General features: G+C 34.9%; 2 protein-coding genes across 2 annotated transcripts; one reads left to right on the top strand and one right to left on the bottom strand.

Moving 5' to 3' along the window:
- The first annotated feature begins 6,250 nt into the window (after window positions 1-6,250).
- Window positions 6,251-9,544, top strand: LOC141448495 (uncharacterized). The gene is made up of 3 exons (XM_074116873.1): window positions 6,251-7,761; window positions 7,970-8,259; window positions 8,334-9,544. Exons 1-3 carry the CDS (start codon window positions 7,296-7,298, stop codon window positions 9,168-9,170), a joined length of 1,593 nt encoding a protein of 530 aa, XP_073972974.1. The 5' UTR covers window positions 6,251-7,295; the 3' UTR covers window positions 9,171-9,544.
- Window positions 9,545-22,770: 13,226 nt separating this feature from the next.
- Window positions 22,771-23,724, bottom strand: LOC141448494 (uncharacterized). The gene has a single exon (XM_074116872.1). It carries the CDS (start codon window positions 23,722-23,724, stop codon window positions 22,771-22,773), a length of 954 nt encoding a protein of 317 aa, XP_073972973.1.
- Between the last annotated feature and the right edge of the window lie 946 nt (window positions 23,725-24,670).

The following is a 24,670-nucleotide window of genomic DNA, read 5'->3' as shown; positions in this document are numbered from 1 at the left end:
CCACAAGGAGGTCATTTAACGTTTCTTATCGATTAAATCTTAAAGCTGCTCAATAGTAACGAACTGTATCGTTAATTTTTACAAACGTGTTGTATTTACGAGGGTCGTTTGAAAAGTCCGTGCAAAGTCAGAGAGATAGCACTACTGGCGCGTATCGAGGTTATGTTTAGTTAGTAGCATCTCTTGGAAGAACACACACCAAGTTTCAGCCAGATCGGTCTATTTCTTTGTGTTTGGCATTCGTTTGAATCGAGGAAGTCGAGTGATTTTCAAAAAATGGACGAAAAAGAATTTCATGTGTTGATCAAACACTACTTTATGAAAGGCAAAACGCCTCAGGAGACTAAAGAGAAGCTTGATAAACATTATGGTGACTCTGCACCTTCGATTAGAACAGTTTATAAGTGGTTTCAAAATTTTCGGAGTGGCCATATGGGCACAAGTGACGCTGAACGTTCTGGACGCCCTGTTGAGGTTACTACTCCAGAAATCATTGATAAAATCCATGATATGGTCATGGATGACAGAAGAGTGAAGGTGCGTGAGATTGCTAGTGCTGTGGGCATCTCGAATGAACGGGTACATAATATTTTGCATCAACATTTGGACATGACAAAGCTATCCGCAAGATGGGTGCCGCGATTGCTCACGCTTGACTAAAAACGAAATCGTGTGAAGTGTTGCAAGGACGGTTTGCAGCTGTTCCAGAAGAATCCGCAGGACTTTAAGCGTCGTTTCGTCACTGTGGATGAAACATGGATACATCACTACACTCCTGAGACCAAAGAACAATCTAAACAATGGGTTACCAAGGGGGAATCTGCGCCAAAAAAGGCGAAGACCGTTCCTTCGGCCGGAAAGATTATGGCGACTGCCTTTTGGGATTCGCAAGGAATAGTCCTCATCGACTATCTGGAAAAGGGTAAAACTATTACAGGTGCATATTATTCATCGTTATTGGACCGTTTGAAAACCGAGCTGCAAGAAAAACGCCCACGATTGGCCCACAAAAAAGTCCTTTTCCATCACGACAACGCACCAGCTCACACCTCAGCAGCTGTGGTCGCAAAATTAATGGAAATAGGGTTCCAACTCGTTTCACATCCCCCCTATTCTCCAGACTTGGCTCCCTCGGACTACTATTTGTTCCCCAATATGAAGAAATGGCTGGCGGGAAAAAGATTTTATTCAAACGAGTAGGTGATTGCAGAAACGAATGGCTATTTTTCAGACTTGGACAAATCCTATTATTCGGAAGGGATCAACAAACTAGAGCAGCGTTGGACGAAGTGTATAAGCCTAAAAGGAGACTATGTTGAAAAATAAAAAAGGTTTACCCCATAAAATTAAGTAGTTTTTATTTTTGCACGGACTTTTCAAACGACCCTCGTATCGATTCGTAGTTTAAGCAGATTATAGAGCCCTCCTTATCTAGCTCTAAGTGTTTTCTAGTTCGAATCTATTGAAAATAGTTGCAATCAGTGCTACAGTACGTACTAAGCGCGTGAAAAACCGCTGCATGTCATATGAACTTGAGTTGGACTTGTAAGCTTCAAAGTAAAACTCACCAACGCCGCAGAGATCCTTGCAAAAACAATAAAGGGCTCCTGAGTTGCGAGGATTGAGGGGATAAAAAATTGAAAACTAAATATTTAATATTTCTTCTATCAAGCAGTACAAGATTCTATTAGAGTTTAGTTCATGGAACAACTTAAAGTTATTACGAAATTCCAAATGTTTTCACTTGTATTATTATTGTCAATTTATAACAAAGTTCAACCTCAAAGTTTATTTCCGGTAGTAGAACTTATTATTTTAAAAAAACAGGAAGGACTATTTTGCCAACAGGACACTGCGCTAATGGAGGGCGCCACATTTCAATCCCTAATATGGCCAGAACAAGACCCTTCTATGTGCGAGGAGTATTTCATCCAGACACGCCTATAAACTACCCCAAGGGCGAAATTGAAAGAAAATAATATACGAGCTTGGGTTTTGTTGTCCTTTCCTGCATCGAGCCGACACTCTTCCCAGGGACTTCACTGCTAGGATTGGCCAGCGTGGGAAACATTCTACAGGGTTTGGTAGCTTTTTTGCATATATAGAAGTCCTGCGGTTTTAATCCCAAGGGTCCTTACTCTGCCCTTTCCCTTTTTCCACTTGTGCTCTAACCAGTAGAAACTCCTCTATACTGTTTTTCATCGTTCCAACAAGAGAACGAGAGAGAAAGAGAGATAGAAAACACCTTGGCCACCCTTATTTTGGCTGTTGTGTTTTCTAACCCTCAGGAAATATGTACCACCTTCCCATTGTTGCCTGGTCCCTGGAGTGTTCCCATAAAACAAACAAACAAAAAACAGAAGTTATAATATTATCAAAATAAAGGAATATACTCCCTGTATTAAAATGAAACAATTGTCGAAGCGGATAAAGGCCCTAGCTAGATGTAATTTGTAAGGTCACTCTAAAGTGGGAAACAGAAGGAAAAATTCAGTGGAAAAAGAGAGAATTGCTTTCCAGTTGGACCAGAAGGTAACTTCTTTTGTCTTTGTAAGCTAATATTAAGACCAGAGCTAGATGTAACATTTAGGGTCGCTTGAATTTGAAAAACAGAACGTAAAAATCAGTGGAAAAACAGAGAATTGCCTTCCAGTTTGACCAAAATATAACTTCTTCTCACTTTAAGAACTAATATTAAGGCCAGAGCTAAATGTAACATCTAGGGTCGCTTGAATTTGGAAAACAGAACGTAAAAATGAGTGGAAAAAGATAGAAATGCATTCCAAATTGACCAGACGGTAACTTCTTCTGTCTTTAAGAACTAATATTAAGGCCAGAGCTAGATGTAACATCTATGGTCGCTTGAATTTGGAAAACAGAACGTAAAAATGAGTGGAAAAAGATAGAAATGCATTCCAAATTGACCAGACGATAACTTCTTCTGTCTTTAAGAACTAATATTAAGGCCAGAGCTAGATGTAACATCTAGGGTCGCTTGAAATTGGAAAACAGAACGTTAAAATCAGTGGAAAAAGATAGAAATGCCTTCCAAATTGACCAGACGGTAACTTCTTCTCTCTTTAAGAACTAATATTAAGGCCAGAGCTAGATGTAACATCCAGGGTCGCTTGAATTTGGAAAACAGAACGTAAAAATCAGTGGAAAAAGATAGAAATGCCTTCCAAATTGACCAGACGGTAACTTCTTCTCTCTTTAAGAACTAATATTAAGGCCAGAGCTAGATGTAACATCCAGGGTCGCTTGAATTTGGAAAACAGAACGTAAAAATCAGTGGAAAAAGATAGAAATGCCTTCCAAATTGACCAGACGGTAACTTCTTCTGTCTTTAAGAACTAATATTAAGGCCAGAGCTAGATGTAACATCTAGGGTCGCTTGAATTTGGAAAACAGAACGTGAAAATCAGTGGAAAAAGATAGAAATGCCTTCCAAATTGACCAGAAGGTAACTTCTTCTGTCTTTAAGAACTAATATTAAGGCCAGAGCTTGATGTAACATCTATGGTCGCGTGAATTTGGAAAACAGAACGTAAAAATCAGTGGAAAAAGATAGAAATGCCTTCCAAATAGTCCAGAAGGTAACTTCTTCTGTCTTTAAGAACTAATATTAAGGCCAGAGCTTGATGTAACATCTATGGTCGCGTGAATTTGGAAAACAGAACGTAAAAATCAGTGGAAAAAGATAGAAATGCCTTCCAAATAGTCCAGAAGGTAACTTCTTCTGTCTTTAAGAACTAATATTAAGGCCAGAGCTAGATGTAACTTTTTAAGTCGCTTTTATTTGTGGTTTCAACATTTGGTAATAAATTGTAGAATGGACCAACAGCTGTATATCAGCTGGGAAACTGGTAACTACTTTTCGGTTTGTCCAGGGATATATAATCTTTAAATTATTATTGAATATTATTGTTTGTTTTCAAATAGAGGCTACAGGTGTTTGTCTAATTAGGCAGAAGGTAAAAAGAAATGCTTCGTGCGGTCTATACATCCGGTAAACTGATTTCATTCTATGTATATTAAATCAAATTCAGCGATCAATAAATTTCATAAATCTCTAAAATTCTCTTCTACCCAAGCGTACAGTTATTGGGACAGGGTTACAGCTTCACCACTTGGCAGATCTCAATGGCAAGGTGGAAGCCATCTACGAGTATTTTGGAAACGCTGATAAGGGTCTTCAGTTCTTCAATCTAACTTGATCTCTTCAAATTTTTGTTTAAAATTTATAGGACCCCAAATTAATTTCTTATCAAAAAAGAAATACGTAGGTATATGTTTTATTTTTCATAAAATGGGGGGAAAAATATATCTGATCTGGTAAAAATAAACTGAACTAACTGATTCACAAAAGGTTTTTCTTCGAACATACCCAAAACGTGTGTGCACGTATGTATATGTTGTCTTTGTTGGTGCGCACAGGTCGGTGTGATATCCCTAGGGATTTAGTAGAATCCCAAACAGATCCTATATCCCGATCCCTACCATTGCTCTACTATTACTCAACTCTTCATGTCCCTTCCTATCTACGTAGATAACCAGGCTTGCCAACCGTACATACATTTCCCTCTTTTTTCCCCCCTTAACATAAATACTCCCTGACACATTTCCTTTATATACGTATATTAGATTTTTATAGCAACAATTTTTTGTAATTTTCTATTTTTTTTTTTTTTTTTGTACCCGAAGTACCCGTTTTGAGGGCCCTTAAGTTCGAAAAAAACAGGTTTTTACAAAATGTTCTGTGTGTATCCGGAAGTCTCCATCGTTACTTCTTATCGGAAAATCACCGGAAGTTGGAATTTAATATTTTGCTTTAGCGCGCACTACTACAAGTTGTTAATGTAGAACTGTAACTGTTATTTGAAACATATTCTCATTAAAATTCGAGGATAGGCTACCCTCTAAGGTGCCTTTACAGTTATTTGTACTGTATTATCACCTGTATAATAAAAATGATCACAAATGAAACTAAATTTTTAAATTTGAAAATGACACTTTTTTGGGGGGGCTTTTTTTTGGCATTGGCTGTCGTCATACAGCTAGCATCATCTAGGTCAGGGGTGAGCAACCTTTTTAATCAATGGGCCAATTTAAATTTAAATTTTTTTTGGCGGGCCGCACCATAGATTAACTCTTATTAATAATTTACGAAACGTCCGTATTGCATGTTTGAACAAGTCACCGACAAGTGTGTATCTCGTCACAAAAAAATCGCGCTGACGCGGCGCGTTCGTATTGCATGTTTAAAAACGTCGTCGACAAGTAACTCGCCATAAAAAAATATTTTGGTTTAGTATGTACTACCATTTTATTATGATTAATTTTATAACAATATATTGATGGGAGAAAGTCGATAAAATAAATTCAATTTTAGAAATGCTTGGTGGGCCGCGTGTTGCTCATCCTTGATCTAGGTGCTTATCACTAGAATATCACTCACTCACCATTATTACTTATAAATACATTCGCTTCACACATTCATCCCTCTACTATATACAACTATTTATATACAAACTTACAACTAATGGATGGATCAGTACTCTATATTCCTTAGGGTGGGTCAAAAAAATCGACTATTTTTTTTTTTACAAGTGCAACGGAAAAATGGGTTCCTAGACACCTTAAAAAAATTCCCACCAAATATGAGCTCTTAATTTTGAAGGGAAGATCCTCCGCATCGCAGTTTTTCATTTTTTTTTTAGTCCAATAGAAAAAAATTCATACCTCTCTATTAATTGACTGTACAAAAAAATGTTTCGAATGAATTTTGTAGGAAATTTAATGCTCTACAAAAAAGGTATCTTATATTTTTTTCGTAAACCTCGCCATTTGAAAGATATAAAGGATTTAATTTTGATTATTTTATGACAAATTCCATTTTTGTTTATGAATTTTATAACTCGACAATAAATGACTTTTACGAAATGCGAAATACTAATATTTGTTGGAAATTAACTGCTCTATAAAATCGGTGTCTTATGTTTTGGCGATAAAGTTAACCGTTCAAAAGATATTCATCATCAAACTTTCATGTGTACGGATTTTAAAAGTTTTTGATTAGATATTCGAAAAATTTCAATTTAATTTATAAATTTCATTTCTTGTCATTAATATAAGTATTATTTGAGTTTTATTTTCAAAATTATCAAAATTTTTCTTCATTTATTCTAAACATTTTAGTTTTAATCATTAGAAATCACGAGATCCTAGGGAAAATTTCTTCTCTAGAATTTTTGTTTCGTATTTTATTTCATCTGTTTGAATTGTGAACTTTGAACTAGCACCACCTACTTTTTACTTCATCGTTATGTTGTCGTTGGTTTGTATACATTTATTTCTACAGCATTTTTAGTGTTTCCAAAATTTATGGTCTTGTATATGTGATCGATCGATTAATTATTTACAAATATTGTGGTTACTACGTGAATTAACTTGATATTTATCGAAAATATGGATAAAGAAATTCATTTGATCGGAAAACTTGTGCAAAAACTTTCAGAACGTAAGTTACCAACAGTGAAAGAGGTTATGAGTGTTTTTTTTCATCAGCTCAAAGTTTTGAAATGTTCTGTCAAACAAAGTGCCAAAAATGCAGCTGATCAAGTTATTGAATTATGGAAAAACAACCAGATTCCGACTAGTGAATCGACTAGTGTAATAAAAAAAATTCTTCGCTATCATAATCGATGGTTGAAATTGCAAAAATCTTTTGCGCGAAAAAAATCATCAGGACGATGCAAAAATGAAATAAAATTTCAGAACGAACTTAAAGCATTATTTGATATTGTCGATAATAAATCATTAAAACTGCTTGGCAATGATATTCAAGAGCTATATTCAAATCAAAAAAGTGATACCCGGAAAGAAATTCTTTCTAATAACCCAAATAAATCAAACAGAACTATGACTATGATGGAAGTAAATGAAAGTCGTAAGTATTTACAACATTTAATTATCATAAATTTTAGTCATAATTAAAAATCAATTGAATTGATTATAAAAATAAATAATAAAATATATTTATTTAATAAATTATATCATAAATGTCAATATGTTCATGATAATAAATAAAAAATTATTCGTGTTCTTTATCTGATATCAAAATAAATGCGTTTCATATTTGTGCTTCCGTTAATTAAATTATAACGCTTATTCTAGATTTGAATCAACCCTCAACCAGCCATGAGATTGCTCGAAGTGAAAAATCTGAGTCATCCTCAACGCTTACATTAAGTCAAGCTACAAATTTCGGTTCAGATTTAGAGTATGTTCCTCAAATGCCGATAACACGAGCAAAAATAAATATTTTAACTCCAGAGCTTATCTCGGCACTCGACAGAGCTAATGTCAGTAGTAGAGATGCGATGTTCATTATAGCTCCAGTTCTATCAAGTGTTGGTGTAAATATTGAAGATACAACTCTTAGTTACAGAACAATTCAACGAACTCGCATGCTCTTACGAAAAGACATTGCTATAGGACTAAAAGATAACTTCAAAGCTCATGATAAATACGTCGTGCATTGGGATGGCAAAATACTGAATGACATTGCTGAATCGAAATGTGTGGATCGGTTACCGATTCTTTTGACTGCTTTTGGTACTGAGCAGTTACTTGGAGTTCCAAAAATGAATAGTGGATCGGCAGAAAATCAAGCAGCAGCTATCTTATCGACATTAAATCAATGGGGTATTATTCATTACATTAAGGCGATGTGTTTTGACACGACTGCCGTTAATACGGGTAACTAATCAATGATGATATATTTAAAAAAAATTTCATTTTCATCTTTCTAGTTGAATTGTTTTCATACATAAATTGAATTATCAGCTCGTGCCTATTATTTATAATGATTCATTTATTAAGATTTTGAATAAGTGTAACAATTTTTCTTAAATGCATAACTTAAAGTGTGATTAATAATCACTGATTATCTATTTTTACTCTACAGGAATCCATCACGGTACATGCAAAGAAATTGAAAAGGCCATAGGAAGAGAATTAATTTGGTTACCATGTCGCCATCATATTTATGAAATCATTTTGAGGAGCGCCTTCGAAGTGTATTGGCCAGTATCATCCGGTCCAAATGTTCCAATATTTGGGAGATTTAAAAAATTTTGGGACACAATCGATAAAACGAAGTATAAATCTGGTGTTGAAGATACTATTGTTGCTAATATTGTTATGAATGATAAAAATGATTTATCTACATTTATCACACGATATTTACACTTACAGGTATTATTTGAAAATAATTTTAAGGGTAGAGGAAAATTTTTGACTTTTTACGAATAATTGATTATTTATGGTAGTTATCGCAGCCCCGAGATGACTATAAAGAATTATTGGAATTATCATTAATTTTTCTTGGAGAAATGCCTCGAGATCAAGTTTCCTTTAAACGTCCTGGAGCAATTCATCACGCAAGATGGATGGCAAAGGCAATTTATTGCCTAAAAATGTTTATTTTTAGAGATGAATTTGTCCTTTCTAAGAAAGAATTGGATAGTTCTCGACAACTTTGTATTTTTATAGTTATAGTGTATGTAAAAGCTTGGTTTTCATCAACTTCTGCGACTTCTGCGGCTAATCACGACTTAGAGTTCATGAAAAATTTAATTAAGTACAAGCAAATTAATCCTTTGATATCCTCGGTTACATGTGAAAAAATGACTTTACATTTATGGTACTTATGTGATGAACTTGCCGTTTTATCACTATTTGATGATACCGTACCAGTAAACATAAAGAAGAATATTGTCGAAGCTGTTAAGACTCGCGAAGGTACAGATTCTAAAGCAAGAAGATTTATAATTGATAAAAAAAATTTGGATTCAATTCTGCAAAAAAACATAAGTGACTTTGTTTCTAAGAAGTCAATGAAACTGTTTGAGCTCTTTGATCTGCCATATGATTTTCTTGATAAAAATATTGATTTATGGTCTACTGATGACAGTTATAATGAAAATAAAGAATTTTTTGCACAATTAAAAGTTGTTAATGATGTGGCAGAGCGAGGTGTCGCATTAGTAAGTGAATACAACCAATGCTTAACAAAAAACGAAGAGCAATTTCAATTTTTATTGCAAGTTGTCAAAGAGCATCGGAAAAATTACCCAACTTGCAACAAAAACTTGTTTGAAAATTGAAATAAAATACTTATTTATAACTAGTTGGACATTGTTTTTCTCTGATACTGAAACATATCATAATATAATATATGTATAATGAAAACTTTGCTTTTTTTATTAATAAATATTTAACTGAGCGATAAATAATGTCCAATTTATTTTTTAAATCGAGACAAATATACTTAAACATAAATAAAAACTTAAAAAATATTTTGACGTTTCTCAATCGATAACAACTAAAATTCGTGTAAATTTTCTTAAAAATCATAAATTAAATTGAAATTTTTCGAATATCTAATCAAAAACTTTTAAAATCCGTACACATGAAAGTTTGATGATGAATATCTTTTGAACGGTTAATTTTATCGCCAAAACATAAGAAACCATTTTTATAGAGCAGTTAATTTCCAACAAAAATTGGTATTTTGCATTTTGTAAAAGTCATTTATTGTCGAGTTATAAAATTCATAAACAAAAATGGAATTTGTCATAAAATAATCAAAATTAAATCCTTTATATCTTTCAAATGGCGAGGTTTACGAAAAAAATATAAGATACCTTTTTTGTAGAGCATTAAATTTCCTACAAAATTCATTCGAAACATTTTTTTGTACAGTCAATTAATAGAGAGGTATGAATTTTTTTCTATTGGACTAAAAAAAAAATGAAAAACTGCGATGCGGAGGATCTTCCCTTCAAAATTAAGAGCTCATATTTGGTGGGAATTTTTTTAAGGTGTCTAGGAACCCATTTTTCCGTTGCACTTGTAAAAAAAAAAATAGTCGATTTTTTTGACCCACCCTAATATTCCTGCCATCCTTATAGCTTAACCTAAATTAAAATCACGTAATCCTTCTCCAATCATTTTCTTGCATTCATTCTAATCGGCTATAACTTTTAACTACACTCATATTTCATTGCTAGCTCTGCTATAGACTTAAGCACATATGTTAGATGTTGGTGGAGAATATTATGTCTTCGTAGCGAAATGGTGCATCCTAAATACCTGTATATGTCGTCAAACATTCGTTTCCTTTCGTGGACATATCCATTATTATATTGTCTTGAAATCCTCCTCCTCATTGCAATCTACGCAAAGAGGAGAGGAGGACCTTTTGTTGATTCTGTGAAGATACGATCCGCACACCGCGTGCTTCGCTCTCAGCCTGCTGTAATAACCCATTTATTAGTGACAGTTCCCCTTAAACCGTGGTTGTCTAGATAACTGATCTACACATAGTTTTATAGAATCCTCCCTTCATTACCATTACTGTAATCTGTCTTCGAAAATGTCTTCTTTGATTTTTTGTAATGTTATATTAATTGCATTAATGTAGATTTGTAACTAGAATAGTTCGATTTTATTCGATTTATGGATCGCAATTAATTTTTGTATCCGACTGAATCGCCAGTGGCCCCGCGACTTTCTTTACAGGCTGCATGAAGACCATTAACACCATTAATATCCTGTAGAGAGTGCTACCGCTGGGCAGTTTCTCTCCTCCTGCCTTTCACGCATCAATTTATCTTTTATTCTTCCTATTTAATTATTGAATCTGTAGTCGAAAGCTCGGCCAAATAATAAAAAAAAATCAAGACTGAAATTGGCAATAATCTATCTTCCTTCCGGATTGATGAATCAATCACCAAAAACAATCAACAATTCATATTTCTTACGTAAATTTTAGAATAATTTTCAGCAATTTTCTATCTTTTTTTTGTAGTACATTATATTCGTAGGATATCTGGTGCAAATGAAAGCACAAAAAAAACTAGCAATTTTTCTATTCTTACATTTTCATTCTAGACTCCAGAAAGACCCGTAGAGAAGTGCAAGGGAGATGGTTGGATAATGGTAATAGTAAAAAAGGAAAAAAGAGAGGAGAAGAGGCCGCATATATCAAAAAAATCGCTTTATGACCCGTGAAGGAAAACCAACAAAAAAGAGGATGCAAGAAGAGGAAAACTGGGTGAGAGAGAGAGGGTGTGAGAAAGAGCGAAGATGTCTGGGCGGAGAGAGAGGTACAACTTCATTTCATTGCAATTCCTGCAGCGTAAGGACGAGAGCGATGTTCATTTCCTGCTGGAGCGTAAACCAAGCTACTCTATTGCAGCTACTCCTCTCTACGGAGAGCAGTCCTTCTCCAAGCACGCACTCTAGAACGCTCGCGCAAACATGCCATCTAATAACCAAGTGTAACTTTGCTTCTATTGTGTACAGTTTGTTGAAGACTGGTAGGGATATTTCGTGAGGTTTACATTTATGGAGAACAGAGTGCCTGGAGAACAAAAATCTGGTTTGGAAAAAAAACCCAAGCGCTGTTTTACGCCAATTCTTGAACCAATAAACAATTTAACTTCTGTTTTCTGGAGAAAAATGTTTTTCAATTAAACTAATAGAGATTAATAAGTTCATAAAAAGTTCCTGTATTGTCTTTATTTATTTATTTATTGTACTTCCTGTTTCACCTAAATGACAAACCACTGCAATCATGCAGAATTTGAATTCTAAGTTTTCCCTAGATGTACACCTGATTTTCTCTGAAGGAAAAAAGTGAAAAACTTCACAAATACGTGTAAGAAATTTCAATGAAAGATTTTCCATCATTGGAAGCATGATTCTATTACTGAAGTTTTTCACGATTATCCTGAAAAATAACTGAAATTATCATCATAAAAATTGTTTTCCCGTTAAATAGATTTAACATTGATTGTTTTTTTTTGTTTCTAGAAAATTAAAGATATAATTTTTTTTTATTATTATTTATTTTGTAATTTACAATCTGTATACATTGTATACAATCAGTAAATATGAAGACTATGATGAACTGGTGCGGGAGGTAAGCAGCAGGAGAGAAACTACCCAGCGGTAGCACTCTCTATAGGAGAGAGGAGAATGTGAGGAGGAGGATGTGATGAGGAGAGAGTGATGAACTGGTGCGGGAGGAGAGCAGCAGGAGAGAAACTACCCAGCGGTAGCACTCTCTATAGGAGAGAGGAGAATGTGAGGAGAAGAATTAAGATATAATGTTAAATTTTATTTGGGAGTATAGCTAACTGGGGAAATAGTGTGTAAGTATGTTAGGCGCCACGGTAGCCGAGCGGTTTAAGAGACTAGACCCGCTGAGCTTACATGTATTGTTGGTTTAGTGGGTTCAATTCCCCGGTGTCTAGACCTTGGATTTTATTTAGTGATTAATATGAGAAATTTATAGTAAAGTATGTTAGGCGGTTATAGGCTAGACCCGCAATGCTAAGATGTATTGTTGGTTTAGTGGGTTCGATTCCCCGGTGTCTAGGCCTTGCATTTTATTTAATGGTTAATATGAGAAATTTATTGTAAAGTATGTTAGGCGTTTAAGAGACTAGACCCGCAATGCTAAGATGTATTGTTGGTTTAGTGGGTTCAATTCCCCGGTGTCTAGACCTTGGATTTTATTTAGTGATTAATATGAGAAATTTATAGTAAAGTATGTTAGGCGTTTAAGGGGCTAGACCCGCAAAGCTTAGATGTATTGTATCGAACCCACTAGGGTTCGATTCCCGGTGTTTAGGCCTTGGATTTTATTTAGTGGTTAATATGAGAAATTTATAGTAAAGTATGTTAGGCGTTTAAGGGGCTAGACCCGCAAAGCTTAGATGTATTGTATCGAACCCACTAGGGTTCGATTCCCGGTGTTTAGGCCTTGGATTTTATTTAGTGGTTAATATGAGAAATTTATAGTAAAGTATGTTAGGCGGTTAAGAGACTAGACCCGCAATACTAAGACGTATTGTTGGTTAGTGGGTTCGATTCCCCCAGTCTAGCCCTTGGATTTTATTTAATGGTTAATATGGGAAATTTATAGTAAAGTATGCTAGGCGGTTAGAGACTAGACCCGCAATGCTAAGATGTATTGTTGGATTAGTGGGTTCGATTTCCCAGTGTCTAGGCCTTGGATTTTATTTAGTGGTTAATATGAGAAATTTATAGTAAAGTATGTTAGGCGGTTAAGAGACTAGACCCGCAATGCTAAGATGTATTGTTGATTAGTGGGTTCGATTCCCTGTTCTAGGCCTTGGATTTTATTTAGTGATTAATATGAGAAATTTATAGTAAAGTATGTTAGGCGGTTAAGGGGATAGACCCGCAAAGCTTAGATGTATTGTATCGAACCCACTAGGGTTCGATTCCCGGTGTTTAGGCCTTGGATTTTATTTAGTGGTTAATATGAGAAATTTACAGTAAAGTATGTTAGGCGGTTAAGGGGCTAGACCCGCAAAGCTTAGATGTATTGTATCGAACCCACTAGGGTTCGATTCCCGGTGTTTAGGCCTTGGATTTTATTTAATGCTTAATATGAGAAATTTAATAGTAAAGTATGTTTTTCTAGTCGCCTCTGGCCACGACACCTAATTTAATAGTTAGCCTGTAAAAATAGGCGCGGCATTAAGACTCTTGTAACGAAGTACAAAAGGCGTTTCCCCGAGACCGGTTCCTCCTGACTGCTGACTCCTTTCTCTTCCCAGAAATTTACCAGGATTTGCCCCCAAGGATGTAATCTCCTTGGGAAACAATGAAGGAGAAATTGTTTTTGGCATCAGGGACTAGTCTGTTGGCTGTTCATTTAGAACATCGAATTATGAATTATTACATTCGCAAGTAAGTCGTGTTAGTGTAAGTCAAAGCGGAATTTTCTTTTCAGATAAAGATTTGTTTACTTTGTAAGAAATAATAAAGTTTATTTTTCATGTCATATCTGTTGGGAACGATTAATAAGTATTTGTGGAAGCGAGCGAGTGTGTATTTTGTAATGTGAGGAAATGGCCGACATTAAGGGGTAAGATATCAAACTACCCATCCTTAGGGGGCCGCCCAATAGAGAGAGAGAGCTGAGAGTGGAACATTGCTGGGTGCAAAGTGGTTTGGAGCAAGTTTGGGGATGTTTTTAGCTCGGGATATGAGTCACCATCATTCATCCAAAGCTGCTGTCTGTAGGTCTGTCTGCCCGCTGTGCTTTACTATCGTCTCCTCTTGTTCGCTTGTTTGATTGGGGGGGGGGGGAATGGTAGATAATGGACGACAAACAACAACAACAACAGAACGGACAAACTGGCAGACATAACGAGTTTCACTGCGCTGATTTAACGTCCTGTACACGCCTCTACGTTCACTTTTTCTGCATCCATGCAAGATATTGTATGTTTTTGTCACCGCATCCCTGAATGCTCTGTATGGTGGCCAAAGCATATTTACTTTATGAAAGTTTTGGTTTCATATAGAAATATTAAAACAGACACCTTAATTATATTAAGAGAACGACGCCAAATTTATCTTTTTACTTGACTCTGTCCAAAAACCAAAAAAACTGGTTTTCATTATGGATTGATTACCTCTAAAGAAGATCTTGCAAAGATTCTGGAATGAAGACCCTTCGAACGATCCAGTTATATATAAGAATAGATACGCACAGTGATAGATACGCTCCTAAGGTCTAACAATAACCAATATCTTAAAGAATATAGTTCTATCGGATCAGGAACTCCCGCTGGTTACAAAAATTTCGTTAACAAAACTGAAAAGTTGATTTCGCTAACTCCAGTACCCATAAGAAAAAAGAAAATACTAAAAGACTCTAGCATCTGATCAGTACCAAAAACGTTATTGAGTTTTTCGATGCGTCCCCATCTTATATTTTAACAATTGAGCCGTTCAGAAACAGAAAAATATGTATGAACGCCGTGTTATTGTAAAATAACCAATCCAAGTGCGATCTTCTATCAGCTGAAGACGATAACTTAACTTAAAATGAAGATAAAAAAGAAACAGGCAAACAATTGCAATATCAAAGCGATACATTCAACGTGAAATGTCTCAGATCCACTTAAAATAGAAAACATCGCTTTTAGTCTAGGATAAGACAGAAAACCAGTAAGTAAATATTACATATAAATACACAAAATTACTTTAATTCAACATAAACAAATAAATGCCTCATTTTGTGCGAATATTTTTGTAGAAATAAATGAGCCAATTTGAACTATACTGATAAATTTTAAAATATAACTTAGTTATGTAAAGTATTTTTTTTAAAAAATTTATTTGTTAAGTTACACCAGCGCTAGATACGCTATAAGTAACAATGACAATAACTGACACCACTACAAACTCACTAATTGAGGAAAGAAGTTACCCAGTGATAACATATCACCAGCGTTATTATGGATTGATTGTCTCTAAAGAAAATCTTGCAAAGATTCTGGAATGAAGACCCATCGAACGATCCAGTTATATAAGAATAAACGCTATGGTGATAGATACATTCCAATATGTTAAAGGCAATAACCAATATCTTAAAGAACATAGTTCAATCGGATCAGAAACTCCCGCTGGTTGGTAAAATTTCGTCAATAAACTGAAAAGTTGATTTCGCTAACCCCAGAACCTCTCTTCAGATGAGAGAAAATCGTGGGGCCACTGGCTGGTTTTAATCGTCCGGGAAGGATGATCTGGAAGGTGATGAGATGATAACTGGACGAACAAGAGGATTGGAATGAGAGTGCAAGTTCTGAAAGAATACTTTTATAGCGATTTCGTGCAAACCAGGACCTACAAACGGAATTCCCAAGTATGCGGTGGATAGTTAGAATTGGAAACGTAAAAATGGAGCCGTTTAACGATAGTGCGGAGAATTTTAGACTGAAGCGATTGAATTCGTGGAAGATTGGAGCGTTTCGTTGAAAGCCCACGGTTCAATAGCGTACGTCCAGACGGGTTAATGTTAAATGTTAAACGTGATGTCTTATAAGCGTGCCTAAAGAGGGCAGCAAATTGAATTCAGCGTAAATTCTTGGCTCTAAAAGAAGGACTCGTATCCGACTGTCTGCAAAGCCTAAGGGGGAAAAAAAATCTATTAAATCCCTTGATTCCATAAAAAGTAAAATGCAAATTCCAAAAACCTTTATATTTTGCAACTGTTGATAAGTATATTTACAATGCAAAGCTTTTTCATAAGTAATGTCAAATGTAAACGTTTAAATTCGTGTTTGAGAAAAAAAATAGAAGTTAAAAACCGAAAGTAAAATTAGAATATAGTCCTGGAATTGACAGGTGGCACAAAATGGGGAAAAGGGAAAAAAGTGGGAGCTTAAAAAGGGGAAAAAATGAAAAGACGAGCGATAAAAATAAACCTGTTTCTTTCTTCGAACCACAAAAACCGCTACCTGTATTCACTGTTCACTTTTTTGGTTCGTTTTCTTTTGCTCGTAATACGATTATAAATCTGCTTTATATTTACTGTTCTCTTTTATTGTAATACGTTAATATATATATTTCGTTGAAATCTTCTAATAATAATAAATAACTGTAATAAATTCTAATAGAACATTAAACTGTTCCAAGATTGAATTTATACATTATTTATACTAAGTTCATCCGGTCTAATCTTTAGAATTCTGTTTAAGATCAAAAATCGCCATTTTGAAGATAATAAAGAACTTGAATTTTTATTCGTAAAACTCTTCTTTGTGATCATTATAATGACCATTACTGAGACGATACGAGGGAAACTTTCATCTTTATTTTATTATTTATTTATTTTTTTACTTTATTATCACAACTGCAGTAAATTTTTGCAACAAGAGGAGCTGATGTATATCAATACATGAGCAGCATGAGAGGAGAATTCATCCAATGGTCAGACTCTCAAAGAATAGCATTGAGTCCAGTAGGACAGTTGTAAAAAAAAAAAGTAAAGTAATCGCCTATTTTTCCAGGCGTGGGGCTTAACGTCCAACTACCAAATTAGGTGTCGTGGACGGAGGCGACTAGCAAACATTCTTTACTATAAATTTCTCATATTAACCATTGAATAAAATCCAAGGTCTAGACACCGGGAATCGAACCCACTAAACCAACAATACATCTTAGCATTGCGGATCTAGTCTCTTAACCGCCTAACATACTTCACTATAAATTTCTCATATAAACCATTAAATAAAATCCAAGACCTATAACGAGGGAATCGAACCCACTAAACCAACAATACATCTTAGCATTGCGGGTCTAGTCTCTTAACCGCTCGGCTATAGTGGCGCCAAAAGCAATGCTTCATTTCTTTGTGAAATATTTCAGGTACTTAGTCTTGGATCCACAAAAGGAAGCTACGCAACTGACTAACACCCAAATGCTCTCTAAAAAAAACCACATGTTCAGCAAGCCCACATTGAACTCAAATTTCAGGACCTCTGTAACTGAATGCCTCATCAAGATGAGCTACAGGTACAGGAGACCGTCAGACTATTTGCTGGTTTTTACTTTAAGAGTGGGGTATTTCCGTTGAATCTCTGAATTGAATGAACGATCGCTTTAATTTCTCTAGGCTTCAAGAGAGAAGGGAGAAATTAATACTACAAATGGTGGATTTCAAGTTATTAATTGTAGCACTATAAGGCAAGCAAAGTAGAATGTTGAGCCGAAATAAGGCACCTTGGTAAATGTGTGAGTAGGCTGGAGAATCCAGAGCGGATTCAGTGGACGTTTCCTCCAGTTATCTTGATGGATGAACATGACCATTTATATCATGGAAGGATGGTGACAAATGTAGCTAACAGTGGGCCCCAAGTAGCGAGGCAATAGGGCCGCGGCCCACTTTGGGAGGGAGATACAGGCGGTTGGTTGGGTGCTACCGTGGCGCCTTGGTAGGACAGTTGTAGAAGGGTTGATCGTCAAAAACTGCACGAAAAAGCGTAACGTTGAAAAACACTCTAATTTGGCAATTTTTTTCTCTTTTTCTTTAAAAGATAAAATTCTCAAATTTTCTTTAAATTATAGGGAAAATCTTCCTTTATAACTGTAATTTTTTTTTGCAACAACCCAGATCTTAAATATTTCGAAAAGAAATTTTTGCTGAAAATGAGCAAAAACGGCATTTTCAAACATTGTTCTTGTTCTTGTTCTTATTGTTGTTACATTTTTTGTAAACTTCTGTAATGGCACTTACTTCTATGAGAAGGAGATCGCGAGGCCACCGGCGCTTCTAACTATTTTGGTGTATTTCCTGGTAATGCGGGAAACTAGCTGGTTAGGAAACTGAGGCGTTGAACCTCAGTTCGCGTAGCGGGATCAAAGGAGCTTCTGGGAACCATCTGGGAACAAGGGAGTGTTCTCGGTGCAAGGTAGTAGTTAGGACCGATTAGCGATTAGAGTTTTATTGATTGAAAAGATTGCAGATATGACAAGCTTTTATTTAAGTTGTTTGTTGCCTTTGTAAATGTTTCGATCGTTTGTCGAAAAGTCTAGAGTGAAGTTTGAATCGTCTGTTTAGCTCTTTCGGTTTATGACTAGAATATGGATTCTTAGGTTAGGCGTTTAGTTCATGAAGAGTCCAAGGTACTGAACCCAATCTGTTGCAGGAAGAGGTATGTGTTCTGAGAGGGAAGATTGAAGAATATCGGTAAAGCACTTCTAGAAATGATTGATAAAAACTCAAAAATCGATGGTAAAGTAACACTTCAAGTTAGCAAGTCGATATAGATTCGAAACAATCCAATTTGAACTTTAATCTAATTAGAAATCATTCATGAAAACTCAAAAATCGATTGTAAAGTAGTACTTCCAGTGATAATGTCGATATAGATTCGAAATATCTACTTCGATTTCAACAAATTGGAATTTTCTGAGACATTTTTTTGTAGTTATATTGATCAAACCCACACAGACCAATTTGTACAAATTATTTTAGACTCTGAGATCATTTCAGGCGTCAGATACGAGAAAGTATAAAATCATTTCAAAAATCTGGACTAACAAATTCACGCTTTACTTATTCAAATAGTAAACTAACAGTTTTAGGCATTAGTAGACGCAATCTAGTATTGTTTTTATTTATTTATTTTTATTTATTTATAATTTGACAACGGGGTGAACCCCATACAAATAGAGTTTGGTATTTACATCATTACAAGTTTAGCAGACATATGATAATCCAACAATAAGAGACCACAATGAATGACTGCAGAAAATTAAAAATAGTTAGAAAATTGATAATACAAGAAATTAGCAACAGCGAAACAATACAAAAAGAAGTGCCAATGACAAAAATTACAATAGCTTGTACAAGAGTAGGTAGTTGAAAAACAAAAATAAGAAGAATACAATACAATAAAATTGACATGAAATTTAAATTCAGAAAAGAAAGGCAGTAATCAAAATTGATAATTATTCATTTAATATAAACGATCTGATCTTTAAACAGTTTACAATATAATAGTATAGATTTTTTATTTCCTGTTCAGTATTAATGGCTAGTACATTAGGAAACAGCTGTGGGGTAACATTTATAACCTGTGGTATATGATGCTTGCGAAGTGGTTCGTATATCGGACAAACAACAATCAAATGAAATAAGTCCTCAGCAGCCTTATAATTACATATTGTACACAACTCTTTAGGTTTGATGATATAGGTGGTGTTTTTAACCATTAATTTAACTTGATATGTACCAGAAAGCCTCAATTGCGTGAAAAGTTTTAGTATGCCAAATGGCAAGTTAAGGTCAATGTAGGGCTCCTTATCATAAGTAAGAGTGAATAGATTAGTATAAAATGGACTATATTTTGCAGAGAGCAGCAGTTCAAAATCTTTATTTTTTAAAAAATCTTTAAACTTATTTAATGTAGGTGTAATTGATTTTTTAAAAAGGACAGGATTTGTTTCTAATAAAATGGAATTAGAGTGAATTTGGGTGAGCAAGTTATCAATTTGAGAGAACCAGTTAAATTTTATTGAACTATGGTAGTTAAAGTGGGCATGTTTAAGCTGCGAAAAACATATTTTTGGAAGCCTGTTGTCCTCCATACTCAGCAGTTTATTAATCCAGGCTAATGTAAGTTTTAAGACTCGGTAGCTGGAATTGTCCAGCGTAAGTTCAGTGCGGATCAACCATGCAGGGGTATTTTTATTTAGAGAAAATAACTTTTTATAGAAGTGTAAATGTGCTTTTTCTATTGCTGGAAGATACCGAAGTCCCCATATAATAACTCCATAGCAAAGAGTACTCAAAGAAATAGCATCATTCACTCTGATCCTGCTTTTCATAGACGTTATTTTTCCCTTTCGGCACAACTCCAGAACAGATCCTACAGCAGAGGAGGTTTTGGAAGCAGCAAATTTAGACTGAAGGTGAAAGAGTCCAGAATCCGAGAATTTAACTCCCAAGTAGTTCCAAGACTGGGCAAGTTCAATTTCCTGCCCCAAATAGTTCATTTTTTTAAGTTTTTTTGCACGACCCCTATGGAAATATACAATTTTTGTTTTGATGGAGTTCACCTCTAAGCAGTTAGTCTTGGCATAACTAGCAAGGATATCTATTTTTTTTACTAAATCAGGCAAAGAGTCAGCAAAGATAGCACTATCATCCGCATAAAGAGATAAGAGGACATCAGTATCTGAGGCAATTGGAATACCCGAGACACCTCTCGCTCGAAAGAATTCTTCCATGTCACTTGTGAAAAGACTAAACAAGTATCCAGAAAGTACCTCACCCTGCAGTACACCCTTGGTTACACTTACCTCATCAGATATAGAGCCACCACTTTTTACCCTTAAAGTTGCATTATCATACATATTTTTAAGGATTCTTATCAGTTTGCCACTCATTCCAATATAATTTAGTTTATGCCAAAGCAAATTGTGGTTCACACAATCAAAGGCTTTCCTGTAGTCTACAAATACAACAAATAAATTAGAATTTCTGTAATCAATTTTAAATTGGATTAAAGTATTCAATATAAATAAGTTGTCTATACATGAGCGCCCTTTTCTAAAACCACACTGAGATTCTGGTAATACATTGACATTATCATCCCATACCATCAACCTCTCTAACATTATTTGAGAGAATATTTTTAACATAACACATAGTAGAGATATTGGTCTATAATTATCAGGAACAGTCCTGTCACCTTTTTTTATAAATCATCGAAACTATAGATTTAGACCAACCGTCGGGGATCTTCTCTTGTTCAATAATTTTATTAAAAAAACAAACTAAATATAATAGCCAATTCTCAGGGAGATATTTAAAATATTCACTGGGCAATCTATCATGTCCAGGAACTTTGCCACACTTTAATTTATGTAATGAAAATTTCACTTCTTCTAACGTTACAGGACAGTCAAGGAGAGGACAAGATACACTAAAAAATAAGTCATTACGGATATCAGACTCCCCATAGTAATTCCTAAAATAAACCATCCACTGTTCCATATTAATGAAGTTCAATTGCATATTTTTAGGGCGAAATTTATTGACCGTTTGCCAAAACAATTTACTATTATTACACTGATTTAAACTATTTATTAATTCTTTTTCATAATTTCGCTTTTTCAGTTTAACTACATTCTTGTAATATTTTTTGGAACTGATATAATTCACCTTCTGAACTGCATCATAACCACTGCCCTTGAACAACTTAAAATAGGTCTTTACAGCAGCTTTAACTTTTCTACACTCACCATCAAACCAGGGACAGTTATTTCGGGTTGATTTATTTAGATTAACCTTCTTTTGGAAAGTAAGTTTTAACGAATCAGCAGTATCATATAAAGCGGAAACAAAGTTAGTATATAAGTCATTTATATTATCACTATTAATGTTGCCCACTTTAGAGGAACATTTCAGGGTTTCTGCGAATAGTAAACTTTTAAAAGGGTCCCATAAAAGAAAATCTTTAAATATTAAGCTGTTAGAATTATTAGTATCAAGTTTTTTAGTGTTATAATTAAGAATGGTAGTTATAGGAAAGTGATCTGATTGTGATATGTGAGATGTGACACAAAAATCATTAATATGATGAGCAAAATTCAGGTTACACCAAAGCAGGTCCACAACACTTTGACCATTATAATTTATACTGGTAAAATTTCCAGCAGTATCACTTGGTGATCTGCCATTAAGTAAGAGAAAGTTATTGCTCTCCAATAGATCAACTAATAGTTGACCTCTAGTGTTAACCACATCATCCTGGCTACTGCGACTACCACTAAGATATGTGTTATAAAGTACTTCTACATCAAATTGGTTCAAAAGGCCCATCCTGCAGTTAAAATCTCCTCCCAGGAGTATCAGATTATTACCAAATTTAGATTGCAGGCTATTAAGGGAATCATTAAGAATATCTAGGATATAATCTAGGTCAAGGGAAGGTTTAAAATAAAAAAGACCAATAATAAACACATAATTAGTCTCTGTTAGTATTACTTTTACAAACATCCAGTACTCACACTTCTCAATGACATTTATTTTATACAAACTGTTACTGAAAATGATGGCCAGGCCACCACTTGCCCTTCCTTTACTCTTCTGTTTAACAGCCGGCGATGAGACCATAGAAATATCAGACATGTACGCTGGCAGCTTGAAGGTATCTGAGGCTACCCAGGTTTCAGATAAGCAGTAAATGGTATCTTGAGAAAGTTCAGGAACACTGAGTTTGAAGTTGGAGAAACCTTGGATGTTCCAAAAAGCAACCGAGCAGAAGTTTTCTTGCATAGACTTATTTTCATGTAAATATGGAATCTTCAGTTCATTATGTGCAATTACATTTATGGAGTTACAAGTTTTACCTTTAGGTTTTTTCATTTCTTCTTTAAAAAAGGTTTTATTGAACCAGTAGGGGATTTCTTTGTTTTCCTTTTTCTGGTGGCACCAGACCTTGAAGAATCAGATTTGTCTGTTTCCGGACCATCAATTTCTGTCTCATCAGATAATGGGGTAGCTGCAAATTGTCCAAACAAATGCTGAATATCTAATTCTGATCTGATTACGGCTGCAGGTACACCTTCCACTTTTCTTACTAAAATTTTATTATTTCTAAACCAAACAAACTTGGCTTTCCCCACATTTTTCAGATTTTTCGCCTGTTTAAACAGTTTGTAGGTCTGAGGACTCATATGCTCAGAAATATAAAGTTGAGTATTCAAATTGGCGTCATCAGAAGCATTCAGAACAGAATTTAATGTGAGTGTGCTATTTCTTATATACTTTCTATAGCAATCCAAGAACTGAAGTTTATCGCAGTTTTTAACAAACTTAAATATAATTGGAGAATTATTGGAATTCAATGCTTTAATACGATAACATTCCTCCAAACTGTTTTCCAGAAGCTCGTATCTTATGACTAACGAGATTTTCTTAACTACTGTAAGAATATCTAAGTTAATATTAGTAGGAACATTTGTGATTTTGATTTTATTAAATTTCAGTACCTGTGTATTTTCATTTAAGGTAGCTTGCAAGTTGTTTATGCACTCCTTTAAATAGAGGTTTTCTTGATTTGCTGCTATCATTTTATTTTTTAACTTACTCAAATCATTCGTAACAGTAGTGATGTTCAGTTTGATTTCATCTTTAAAATTATTTAGAGTTTTATTTATTTCTTTGTTTTCAGCCCTTAGATCAGAGATATCTTTTTTTAAATCTTCATGAATGGAGTTTATTCGCTGAAGTATACAACTAAGTGCATCGGTGCCCCCACTCTTAACCAGTATCTCACTAGCAGCCATATCCCCACTTTCATTCGCTGCAGACATAGTGTAGCAGTTTTGTTTATTTGAACTGTTTATTATTTACCTGATCCTGATCAACAATAGAACAATAGATGTCTCCACTTGAGTTAGCTACCCCCACCACACTCAACTAACGAACTGCTGGCAAATTTTATTAATTTAATGAGAACTTTCGTTAATAATTATAGGAAAACTGTTCGATGAAAATACTTGAAAATTCACCAAAATGTTCAGCAGTACAAAAAGTCACTGTAAGCAAATTTTCAAAACTTTACGCCACTAATAACCCTGATAAAACAGACAAAAATACGGAGACGATGTTACCTCGTTAAAGGTTCATACCAAACTCCCGCAATCTAGTATTGTAAATATATTTACTGAACAAAGATTTAGTAATGAAGTGGCAGTGCTGGCTGTATTGAAAACTTAAAAGGTATACAACTAAATGGGAACACGCTGCGTGGCTTGATCGAGTGTTTACCATTGGAAGTGAAGTCGCTCCAGTTTCGTAAAGCCGTCAAACACAAGGATCAGGAGCAATCGTTGTGTAAAGCAAGGATTTCGACCTCCCGCCGCCTCCAAACTAGCAAACACTCCCAACCAGCCCCATCAGTACACTTCTTGGAGAACTTAATGCATACTTGAAGTTGCTAACGTTACCAAACTCCTAGCTACAGTCTGTAAGTAAGTACTTCATTTCTCCCCCTGACTGTGTACAGTGTCTGCAGATACCCCATTGGGGGGAGTTATTACATCTTCCTCGCTTCCTCTGTCAGCACTGTAAATATAATTAAGACAGGACTTTTGTGTTATGAACGCATCTGGGAACTCGTATTTCTGTCGATTATGATGGGCTTTGTTCCTGGAGTTCGTTTCGCGCTCCCCATTATCCAACACCACATTTGATGATATAGTCTAAGTTTAAAACATTTGCTCTGAATATATTTTAGAGGCAACAGATGAATGTCAC

Source organism: Rhodnius prolixus, unplaced genomic scaffold (genome assembly GCF_049639745.1).
Source record: "Rhodnius prolixus isolate KJV_2025 unplaced genomic scaffold, Rpr scaffold_2, whole genome shotgun sequence".
NCBI lineage: Eukaryota > Metazoa > Arthropoda > Insecta > Hemiptera > Reduviidae > Rhodnius > Rhodnius prolixus.
The sequence above is the reverse complement of the archived record's forward strand: the minus strand, read 5'-3'. Positions and strand labels throughout refer to the sequence as shown.